This window comes from Cheilinus undulatus, linkage group 18, assembly GCF_018320785.1.
Source record: "Cheilinus undulatus linkage group 18, ASM1832078v1, whole genome shotgun sequence".
Classification (NCBI taxonomy): Eukaryota; Metazoa; Chordata; class Actinopteri; order Labriformes; family Labridae; genus Cheilinus; species Cheilinus undulatus.
The window spans coordinates 26,623,208-26,635,668 of NC_054882.1; the positions used below are offsets into that span (position 1 = coordinate 26,623,208).

At 41.1% G+C, this 12,461-nt stretch overlaps 1 protein-coding gene across 1 annotated transcript in view; it reads right to left on the reverse strand.

The window, feature by feature from the left end:
- The window catches only part of LOC121526055 (latent-transforming growth factor beta-binding protein 2-like), a 133,918-nt gene that overhangs the window by 66,121 nt on the left and 55,336 nt on the right, over window positions 1–12,461 (reverse strand). The window contains exons 6-8 of the mRNA XM_041812342.1: window positions 9,884–10,090; window positions 8,146–8,408; window positions 5,121–5,223 (exon numbers count right to left, since the gene is read on the reverse strand). Of these exons, the coding sequence (XP_041668276.1) occupies window positions 5,121–5,223; window positions 8,146–8,408; window positions 9,884–10,090 (573 nt within the window). The remainder of the gene's footprint in view (window positions 1–5,120; window positions 5,224–8,145; window positions 8,409–9,883; window positions 10,091–12,461) is intronic.

Below are 12,461 nucleotides of genomic sequence, written 5' to 3' on the forward strand. Positions count from 1 at the left end.
ATAAAAAAGTACTGAGCACAGTATCTTAACTCTTAAAGCCAAAATCGCAAAATTGCGACAAGCAACATTGCTGAATTAAACAGGCTCTAGCTGCAAATATGGTGCCTAATGTTGTTACTACTTTACACCAGGAGATGGCGGACATGAGTAACTTCAATCCCAGCAGCATCTGTGGGTGTGTTTCTATTCAAAGTTCTGGAGAGAGAGAATTTTGGAAGACCCACCCCTGGTTGAGGAGACGAGGAAGCGGTGGTTGTAGTTGGAGCGTAACGCAGAGAAAGAGAGCGGATTGTAGAGAGAATACTCACAATGCTGGGAGGAATAGAGGAGTATTCACCCTCTGACATGACGTTCAGTCGTCTGGTGACACCATGGGTGAAACCGACGGTGCGTCTGTGAGCACCAACAGCGCATCCGTGCGCCGTGACAGTCCACAAGCAGCACATGCCGAGACCGATGCTTTGCCTCACCGTGGCTGGGAAGGGAGGGGATGTGGTGGGGGTATGGGGGTGGTCAAAACATCCCGAATAGTGACGGAGGTAGGGAATGAAAAACCCCGCGGAGGTAGGGGCAGCCATGTTAGAAGCCGTGGGAGAAAATGCACAGCCAATGGCGGTGGAGGCCGCCTGGTGATGTTAGAATATGCAAATTAGATAAATGAATTTACTCCCATCACAAACTTTGGGTCATACTGAAGATTTTTCTCATTTATAGTATGCCTTTATCTCTAACCACTTTCAAGCTACAGCCTTTTGAAATCTTGATATCAAAATTGAATATTTTCTTGAAAAACTCTGGTGCCCAAAGAGTTCATACAGCACATTTTTCAAATACTGCAAGTCTCGCTCTCATACTGCGGGAAAATTGTTATTTAAGACACTTTTGGTCTGGAGCAGACCAACACTGATCCAGTGGCAGAGATGACAAGCATTAAAATATACAGAAATAATCAATAATCGTTTCCTGTTTTTTTTCCTTTTTTAAGGGCTAAGAGAGGCATCAACATGAGCGTCAGCCTGTTTTTCATAAAAAGATAAATTCATAAACTCATCGCTGTTTGAATGTTTCCAAAAAAATCCACCCCTAAGTTCATAAATTCACCCCAATTGAAGAATCAAGGCGGGGAACCCCCCCCCCCATTTAAAAGCACATTTCAGGCCCTGGTTTGCCAAGGTCTATATCTCATTTGAAGTAAGCAGCCAGCCAATTTCAGTATTTATGTTCAGTGTGGGGTGAATTTGCCCCACCTATAACCCACAGTGGTTGACGGGCTATTAGAAGTAACACAACAGAATGATTTGTGATAGAAAACAATGTGACGTTAATTTGCCTTGGAAACAAAGAACTACAACTCCCAGTGACACAGATCATTGTGGGGAAGATGTAAATTCCTGTCCATTTTTTTTTTTTTTTTTTTTTGTTGAGACCTGCAGTGTAACCGTTTCATATTACTGCACTACTGTGCTCGTTTTAGCTGCATCAGTTTAGAACTCTGGGGTCAGCCTTCTCTAACTGGAGGAAATTGTCCAAACCAAGCTGGCTGCTCATAGGAGTAGAAGACTGCTCATTGGGCCACAAAGGGAAAACGCTGTCATCAGGGACAAGACCCCTGCAACAAGCCATTAAACAAAGTTGCCCCTTTTAATTGCTTCTTTTTACTATCAAGCTCCTAGTTCTGTGCTTCTTTTGGTTTTTCTACATGTGACGCAGTGACTACAACTCTGAGATTTGCACTCTCAAAACAGCGCCTGTATTTCCTGCTCTCTACTAATGTCGAAGTTCAGTCAAACATAATGACAGACAAGTTCTATTTCTACCAAATTCGTCACAATACAATTCTCCTGGTTTCATTTTTATTGAAGACTTTTGTTATGAAGAGCAACATCAGGAAATGGAATGTATTCAGCAGCAACATAACAACTCAAGAAAGGAGAGAAACATAAGTTCACATTACACACAGAAAATAAAACATTAAGAGCCTGAAGTCTCTAAACTCAGACTTTTTAGCACTAAGCAATCTACCTGTTGTGGCATGAATGGGATTATGGGTCTGCTGGCTTAAACATAGTGCTGACAATCCCAGTAGAGCAGACAGATGAGTCCTCCAATCAGGTTGTAGTCATTGTTCGATCAACTTTCTTGTGAATGGGCATAGTTTTGGCTCATTAAACTGACACACTGCTTCATTTTTTCATGATTTTGAAACTTTACACTTAGAGATGTTTTTTTTTCATTATTTGGCATCTTGGTTAAGAACACTGCCCTTTGTCATACAACAAAACTTAAATAAAGTATGGCTAGTCAGTTAATATTCTCCCTTGTTTTTAACAATAAAATCTTCAAGTTTCACTTTTGCACCCAACTTCTATCCTCATTTTAACTTTACGCAACACATCCCAAGCTTTCATACTTGAGTGAAGTTTTGACCATCTGAACATCAGTCCGAATCAGAAATTACAACCCCAGATTGAACTAGTCTCAAATTCAACAGATTGTTGCACAGGCATTTTATGACTCCACCTAACCATCAGAACCAGAGCTGACTGCAGCCATTCTGGTTGGTCTGGATCTCATTACCACCCAGGAATCTTCAGCATGCAACTTTTAAAGGCACTGGCTCCTGAAGGCTTTAGCTCCCACTGTGATGGGACACGTTGGCATTCATGTCTCCATAACATAACATCAGCTCTCATTCAGAGACAAAACTGATTCACATATAACACACATCATCTCCTCCCTTATTGCCACAGTAGTGACATTAAAGATATAGCACGAAGTAATACCAATGACATCAGCTGTTCAGAGGTTCATTTACATTCACAAAGGGACACATTAAGAGAGTTTAAAAGAGACTCAAGACTGAAACATCTACAGATAATGAGTGTCTTATTTGTATTAATCTATGTGCTAATATTAAGGCTATATGGAAAGTAGAGATGTGCCAATAATGAAAAAAAATACGGCTAAAAAAATAACGATCTCTTCTCTCAATCAGCAGTTAAGAGTGCCAAATGCCACATTAAATTGTTTAACTGTCATGCCCACATTATTTGATGGCTGATGTCTGTCAAAAGGGCCAATGTCCGATACTAATGTTGAACCAATGCATCTGTGCTTCCCTAATGGAAAGCGTTGTGGATGTAGAATAGGTCTAAGACAGAAAAATTGAGGTATTTAATACAAATCCAGAAAGTAAAATCATATTAAAACTCCTGTCTCTGACCAAGCTGTAGCCATCAAAGTCTACTCATGCTGTCATCATCTATAAATGTAATAAAACAAATGAAGTAGCAAGACTACAAAACCAGCCATAAACTGACCGATGGAAGCGTTACACCCTTTTTATACAAACTGGGCTTTCATGACATCATTATCACATACTCAACAAGTGACACAGGAGGCTCTTATACAGCCTTATGACTTTTCCTCACACTTCCAGCCGTCATCTGACCCACTGACTATGGAAAAAAGGATCAGATTAATTTTTCAGGGCCTGCTGTCTCCAGGTTGTATATCATTCCTGCCATAAATCTGAGCCATGAGCCTGGGAGGGAATGCAACTTAAAAGATACAGCCAAGTGTCTTAACTCCAAACAATAACACTCCTCGGGAATTCAAGGCATTTCTCTTTTTTAAGCTCCCTCCAAGACTTCATTTTGACTCTATTTCTCCTCCCTCATTCCCCCCATCCTCTCTTCCCTGCCTGCGTGTGACCTGGGATCTGGGCCTCCACATTATGCCCTCAACACATCCAGAAGATTAGCAAATGGGGTATTAGCTCTACTTCTCCCTCAAAACTTCAAAGAAGGGAGCGGAAAAAAACATCTGGGAGCCAAAAGAGGTCATGCCATGAGTGATAGAAAGTGGAGGAGAAAAGATGAGCAGCTATGAGAGATGAAGGATAGAGAGAACGATGATGTCTGCTTCGGATTAAGGTCACATCAGATATTAAACAGGCATTGGCATCTGCAGGTATCAGCGTAATAATATTGTCCTCATGCGTCACCAAAGCTTTTCATGACCCCCTAATAGTGAGTCCTAAAACGTGCCCTGAAATGACACAGAGCTGTCAGGAACTGTGAGTCTACATCTTCTTTAAACCGTGTCACCACCCACTGAGCCTGCCAACGTTCAACCACCCTGCTGCTGCTGATTCTCAAACCTACCGCAGCTCTGGTTAGGAAGCAGCTGAACTGTGGTTAATGATTTTCTCGCTCTTTTCATACCCACATTGGCTTGATTCTCCCACAGGGTGGGTGGCACTCCTGCCAGGCTCTCATCTTTAAACTAAATGTGTTTTCATTTGCTTCCCGCTCTTAGTTTTACAGTAGCCAAAACTGCTCCCTTTTTTTCTGCTAGGTGCTTATATGGGCGAACCGCACAGCCTCCTCAGAGATGTTTAGCATTCATGAAGACTTTACTTATTATCTTCAGACAGTTGAGGTCGCCATTCACACTGCACCACGTTTCCTCTAAAATCATGCAGAGGATGGTAAGTTTTATAGCTCATATAATATCTTTGTCTTTAGGTTGTTGGTTAAATAAATTGTAGGAATCTGACATTTATCATCAAACATTTTCCAGTTAAGAAGCAACAGAGAAGAAATGGTGCCATAATAAAAATCAAACTTTGGTAAGAAACTTTGAGAAGATTTTGTGTAATGTACAATTCATATAAGGGTTTTACATGAATAATGCTTCCTCTAGATTTTCAATATTTCATGACCTTTCTTAATAATTGTGAACTAATGAAATTATTACAAGAGTGATGTCAAAGGAAAATGGACATGATGTGATTATGGTCAATGTTTAGGCCTGCATTTAAATGCTTTAAAATTTAGAAACATTAACAACTGCAGCTCAGGAATATAACAGGCATCAAAACTAATCCCCTTAATATACAGCACTCTGATAAAAGGAGCCCAGCTGGGTCTCACTGTTTTGAACCAACATGAAAAAAAAGAACAAGAACACTTAGAGATCAGCATACCAAAGGCACAACAGAAATTAATTCCAACCGAATTAGACTGGATTAGAAATAGATTAGATTTAAGCATGTAATGGAACACAGTGTAACAACAATTTTCTTGGATCTGATGGCTTAACTCAGGAGGGCTTACCTGGTTTGGTTGGACACTTTTGGCACTTGTTTAGACCCCAGGAGGCGCCCACACTTCCACAGCAATCATCCTGTTTGGTAAGCCCCGGCAGAGGCTTGCCGCACTGCAACAACACACATCTGTGTTATATCAAAAAAGTTATGAAAATGAGTGTACATGTTTGTGCATGCATGCTTGTTTGTGTGCAAATATGTGCTCACTGGCAAGGAAAGTGTGTTTGTGTCAGAGTGTACCTATGTGCAAGGACACACAGAACCAGACACATCTGAGACCAGTTAGGTGGGGAAGGACATGAACACAAAATCTCAAGATTTGCTAGGAACTGCCTGGCGTGCCTCATTTAGGCACTTGGCTAATTGTGAAAAGAGATTCCTATCGGACCGTTCTTATTGGATTTTTTTGGCCAACGGAGATTTATGAAATTAAAGAGGCAACAGAGAGGCATTCTTCTGAAGAACACTGAACTGGCATACTGGCAGGAGAAGAGGGAAAAGCTTTTCTAAGTTCATTTTTTTCTCTGAAAGTTCATTTAGCGTTCTGAAAAAGATTTAACCTGAAAGCTTAAGTTTCAAGCGCTCTATGAAACCAGAGTAGAGAAAGTGGGAGCTGGAGTTCTGCACAAACAAACCTGTTCAAGGAAAAAACTCTGGCAAAAGCAAAATGACTTTAGATTTAAGAGTTTTGCTGTAACTGTAAACGCTTTGAGTCAAATATGACTCAGTATAGCAGCCAAGCATACAGATGCACTGTTAAGTCTCAAGCCTGAAAGACTCTTTAATATTACAGATGTTGCAAAGGTAATCGACACTAGATGACAAATAAAATGATTTATCTGTTTTGTTCCTATAGTGCAGGGGTTGTCAAAGTGGGCCGTAGGCCCCCCCCAGGGGGGCGCAGGGTCATAACAAGGGGGGCATGGCAAGGCTAGGCTAAGCAGCACCAGCTGATGACTTCAGCCCTGTAGAAGAGGAGATGTTTATTGAAGTCTTCTCAGATTCAATGACATTATTACAGTTAAAGTCCAAGACATCGACAGCATTTTGGATTGAAATGGAAAAGGAGTGGTAGTAGCTAGGCACAAGAGCCTTTGCCATACTTTTTCCTTTTGCATCATCCTACCTTTGTGAGGATGTTGCTAAAGTCTGTTGCATCTACCATACAAAATCATATCATAGCTGGCCGTTGAAAATGAACTGAGAGTGGCAGTCTCACTGCTGCACCCAAGACGCAAAAAGATCTGTAGCACCAAATAAGCCCACAGTTGTCACTGAAATTATTGCAGGCCTTGGTGTATAAATCTTAAAGATGTTCATTAAGTTTTTATTTTTAAATGATTCATCTTCAGAGAGTCAGATTTTTAAAACTCAAAATTTTTGGGTTTTGTGTTGTGGTAAATTCTTAAAAAAAAATGAAATTGCAAAAATTGTGAATAACGGTGTGCTTGTTGTACATTTATATGTTTTTAGATGTGGATACATACGGTGAGGGGTGGGGGGGCCTGAAAATATTCTCTTCTGCCAAAGAAAAGGTTTGGGAACCACTGCTATAATGCATGGAGAGCAATGATGTGATCAAAACAGCACACCACTTACAGATTCCCTCTATGAACAACCAGGGTTTCTGCTCTCAAACCAGAAATTTCACAGCATCTCTCAAGGTCAAAAAGTCAATGCCATAGGTTATGGCAGGGACTTCTCTGAATTCAAGTTATGAATTGTTTTGTTCCACATGATAATCCACAGAGTGCCTGCTTCGCTGTCCTCAGGACCCCTCAGCACAATAGGATAGGGGTGCATGATAGGATAATCTGAGATCATGAAGAAATAGAATGTATTGACAATCTGCCAAAGTACAGAAACCGCCCTATCACACACTCTACCTTTACAGTTCTACACTCCCTCACTCCTCCCTTTCTGCTTCTCAATGGAGCAGTGATTTCAATAAAATTAAACCTAACATTTAGTCCTTAAAATAGCTTTGAACTAGCTTTAACTGCCTCATATAGAAATGCTACATAACTTTCTTTTTTCAGGGTGCCAAAAACATTTACATGCACCATTTGAATAAAGTTACACAGTTTTGGCAATTTCAAGAGACTGCATCCCTAATGGCCTGCTGGGAGTCAAACAGGGGAGAGATTGGATGCAATACAGTAAACATAGGTGAGGGAAACATATCTGATCTGTTTCTAAATAAGTAATTACAGTCAATATTATTCTGTTCTCTCTGTATTTAGTGTCATTATTAACATGCCTTTTCATCCTACTACACAAGGATTACCTGGAAGGATGAAGTATGAAAGGAGGCCGCAGTTTCTGTGAAGTCTAGACCGCAGTTGGTCATCATTGAAAAAGGTTTAAGACACTGAAATTATTGAGTTTGTGATATGGCTAGAAAAAAATCCAAATATGATATTTTCTCCATATCGCCCACCCCCACAACAAGTTGTAAGATTTTAGAATATTCAACATGTTTTATATCATCAAAATCAAATTTGATGCAATTAAAATGTTCCTTTGAGCCCAGTGGATCACTCAAATACACCTCACAGGACACACAACTCTGACAAGATAATATTCAGAACCAACAATTTGCTCATTTTTGTCAGAAGAGGGTACTGTTGCATGAAATCAATACAATTATCACTTCAGTTTATGCAACTGAATCTCTGTTAAGTGGCATTCTGTGTGCATGGCTATAGAAATCTCCTTATTCTATCTATAAAGATTATCACATGTGCTGATTTTAAGCATATCCCAGCTCAATACATGCCAATGAGGAAATATGAGATGACCTGTACATTAAGAGGTCATAAATCTTATACTTGACACAAATGAAAGCAATCAGCTTGCTTCTTATCTGAGGCAACAGGTCTGACAGAAGGTGATGGGAGCATGTAGTTATGTAACCTGTGTAATTCAACACATTTCCTCGACTTGTTTCAACACCTACAAAAAGGAAGGAAACTCCAGGTGTTTTACATCAGCTAGTGATGACAGTGTGCTTTAATGACTTCACACAATACCTGTCCATCGACTGTTTCCTGAAAGCACCTCCCCACATGTCCGTTCTGACGGGTGTGTGGTCTAGTGTGGCCATATCCATTCCCATTTCCATTTGAGTGTGCTTCATGCCCATTCGCAGGCTGGGAGCGTTGCTGTACGGAGTGAGCCCCCTCTGTGGTAGTCAGTCTCTGCCCAGGCTGGACCCGGGCTACTTGGTGGATTTGGACCTCGGCCTCTGGAGGATGCTGAATGTGGACGTTCACCAAAGATGGGTGGAGGGACACTGAAGGAGATGAAACCAACAGTTTACACAACATAGACGAACATTTATAAATTCAAAGAGGAGAGATCCTCAACAGAAGGATAAAAGATTTTTGTTTTCACTTTCTTCATCATGTAGTTATGTGATGTTCGAGGGAAAAATTCCTGGCAGTGAAGACGATATCAAGACACTACAAACAACAACAACAGGATTCTCTGGCTTCAATCAAATCTTTTCAAACACCAAAAACAGAGATGTTTAGGAGCTGAGAAGATGTTGCAATTTGGTGAATGAGCTCTTTTGTCCCTCTGACTGAGGGGGAATATCTATCTTCAGGGAGTGCCAGGGTTTTTTCCCGATATCCTGACCTTGCTCATAAATCATAGTCACAGAGACAGACTGCAGAGAGAATCCAAGAACGTGAAACTGCCTCTGTGAAAATTTTAAGCATTGAATCAACATTAAGTAGTGCTGAAAAAATGCAAACATTGTGCTTGTGTTATTTACTTATGATGGATAGAGTCAAATTCAAAGTGAAGGATAAAAGATTTCTGAGCGGAATTCCAAATATCTAAAATGAAGCTTCTGCTTCTACTTACTGTCAGACGGAGCGAGACGCTGAGCCAAAATGTGATGACATAAAAAACGATATCAGAGGCAGAGATGGAAAAAGGAATAGATCTTTCTTCTTTACATTCTTCCTTATAACTTCATGATGCTGCTTTCGTCTGTTTCTAATATCCACTCCTGCTGGATAAAAAGCAGTATTGTGCTAACAATATGAGGACTTCCACTGAGTCATTACTGCTTAGGCTCAAAATAGAGTCTGACCTCCACTGCTGCTGGCCCCAAAAGCAACAGGACTCCGCAGTAAACAGTATAAAAATTAAAAAAAAAGATTCGTGCAACTTTTGAAAAAAAGATTAACTAGGTTTATGAGAAGTTGAGCAACTGGCAAAAATGAAAATCCATCATTTAAAGAGTCTGTTTTGGATTTGAAATGAAATGACCAGCACAAAGCCCTCTTGACTGTGCTGACTTTTGGCAGAAGCAAAATCTGGGGATCCACAATGGATCAAGCTGTTGGCGCTAGCTGTATTGCAACATTCCCCTTTTTAACTATAGACCTGCTGATACTTTCTCCCCGTATCAATACCAGTCATTTGATAAATAATATATCACTGTGCCCTTTAAAAGCATATTTATGACCTGAGAGAAGCTGTTAAAGATGCACCGCTAGCCTTTGGCTTGAAGCTAATTCGCCCCTAGTCATTCTTATTGTCAGCTGCTTTATTGTACAAAGCATGTAGTGATACAAACAATGGTGAGAGACCCACAAAAATGATGCATGGACGGCTCTAATATTTGGTCATAAACGAAGATGTATTTTTAATGCTTAGTATGGATGCATGTACTGAGTACAGTCACTCGGCATCTAAATGCCTAAAATGTATTGTTAATACAAAGTGTAAACAGGGCCAGTGCTGTGTGATTACCTTGCTGATTGGACAGTGGCAGAGTGTACATAGAGTGAGAGGGAGATTTTGCACCCTGGTGGTTGACATCCTTGTTGCTGTGAAGGGTGGGTCTAGCAGGAGGTGGAGCCGGCAGGTGGCAAAACTTCCCTGTCGAGTTTGACGGACACCAGCACTGATCTCTGCCGATGCATCGACCTCCATTTAGGCAGGGTATCTGACAGAAGACTGCAGGAAGGATAAGGCGAAAAAAAAGTTTTGAGTCAAAGATAAAGAAAGATTCATTGACACACTCTTAACTGCAAAGATGGATGCACAATTTTCTGATAATAAGAAATGACAGGAGTAGTCCTGATAGAAGCTGCATGTAATGAGGATTTATGCGGACAGGATTTGTTTGCAAACAGTTGCAATTGACTGAAATTTTTCATTGCAAAACACCTCATTCCACATGGCATTTATAAAGGTTCAACTCTGTCCTCAGGGCAGTCATTGCACTGCCCCTCATGCCGTACCTATTTTATTGACATGTTTTGCCTCACATCAATAATTACATACCACAGCATAGGGTGATGAGTGATGGTTTATCCTGTAACAATTTGGAGAGAATAACAAATGGATGGATTTGTGTGAGAGGGAGGGGATTTCCAAATCTGCCAAATATTGTTTTCAGCCTCAGAGAGGGGCAACCAGCTTTTTTCATGTTAATTAATACGAGAACCTGTAGGAAGATGATCTGATTTATAGTGTGTGAATTTACCATTAGGAGACAAAGTAAGAAAAGGCTGACTCTGGACAGATGTTTGACAGTGCTGCTTTGACACCCCTTTCATTGGCCTTATCTTCTGGCATAAAGGATGGGTACCAGCCCAGCACCCTACATACCTGAGCCTGCTTCTGTCTTCTGCTTCACTCTGAACTGACCTCATCTAACTCAAAACATCAAAGACTGTAAAATAAAGGAATTCATCAGCCGTGACGAATAGAAAAAAAAGAAAAACGTTTGGTGTACAAAGAATGAAAGTGGAGCTTTTGTGGACGGGCAATACCACACACCACAAGTATGAGAGCTTTCTTTACAACACTACAGGAGATACAGATGGCAGGGGGATAAAAGAGGACACTAGTGATGGAAACATGCTGTGAACTACATCCCCAGTGTCTCATTGAACAGACAGAAACACACTAACAGGGCGCAAACGGGAACAGAGAGAGACGCTGGACAGTCTGGATGGCATGTTGGGAATGAGCTCCCTGTCACAAAGTATTAACAAGACCGAGACAAGAGAAGGGAAAGAGGGAGGGATGGAATAAGAAAAGAAGATAGAGAATTAAGGGGATTAAGGGAGGAAAATGTGAATAGTGTAGATTGAAAACAGAAAAGAAAAAGAGATGGAAGGGGATAAACAAAGAGAGAAAAAAGTTGTGGAAAGACAGACAGAGAGATTTAACTTTGGTGTCCGAGCACACACAGGAAGGCCTCCAGTGATTAGACATGCTGGCTAAATTATCAACTCAAGGAGGTCATTAAATCCTCTCAATGTGGGCTGCAGGTCTGCGCCGGTCTGCGTCAGGCCAGTCCCACATCAGCATGGGGCAGAACTATTCTTAGACAACAACCCTTGTGTTGTCTCTGCACACCACGCTGCCTGTCTGCCTGCCTGTCTGTCCATTTAACAAGCTCTTACAACAAAACAGACATGCACGCACGCACACACTTCTCACTCAATAAAAAGCCTTCTACCCAATCTAATATCAGTTTTTATGGTAAGTGTTGTACACAGGGTGCGTATCAAGGGAGCCTGTTGTAATTATCCATCCAGATTTTACTGCAGAGTGTAGGGAACATAACAACAGCATGAGATAACTGTTTGCTGTCCACTCGACATTCCTCGACGAGCACGCACAACCCATGCAATAACAGGATGCGAAAGCAATCTCTTTTTAACACCCTCTTTAGCGCATGATTTGACATAATGGAGGGAGATTCCTGCAGAAAATAAAATTGGGGCACAAAAACAAACTGGAGCCGAGAAAGAAGAAGTGGAGGTGCCAGGAATGTAATCTTGTGGAGGGTCTCTGCCAGGAGGCTGAAGTGTTTGGAATATCTGGACCAAAGCTCGATTAATGGGCACATAAATCTCCAGTATCAAGCTGTTTATATATTCATAAGTCTGTTAGCTCCTCTAGTGTATTTAAGGGGACGTTGGTGCATGTTTGTGTGTGAGTTTTTAGTTTGTTTTCAAGTGTATTGTGACTGGAGAGGACTTGCATGTGTTTATGTGGTATGTGCACCCTCTAATCCACAAGTAGTAATTAGTCTGAACCTTAGCTGAAGCCTGCAAACTGATGAGAGAACTAAGAAACAAGCAGGGGTTACGACCCTCCCCTTGGCATTGACCTACCCAGTCCCTACCCCACGGACACTCCTGTGTGAATTTGGAGCAAAGCCCCCTGGATAAATGGAAGGTTTAATGTAATCCCTATAAAATCCTGTTCATGCTGCTACTCTTTCTCTCCTTCTGTGCTCTCTCTCCTCTTTCATTCTTTCCTGCTCACCCAGGGAGCGCGTTAAATGGTTAACGACGGGACCCGACTG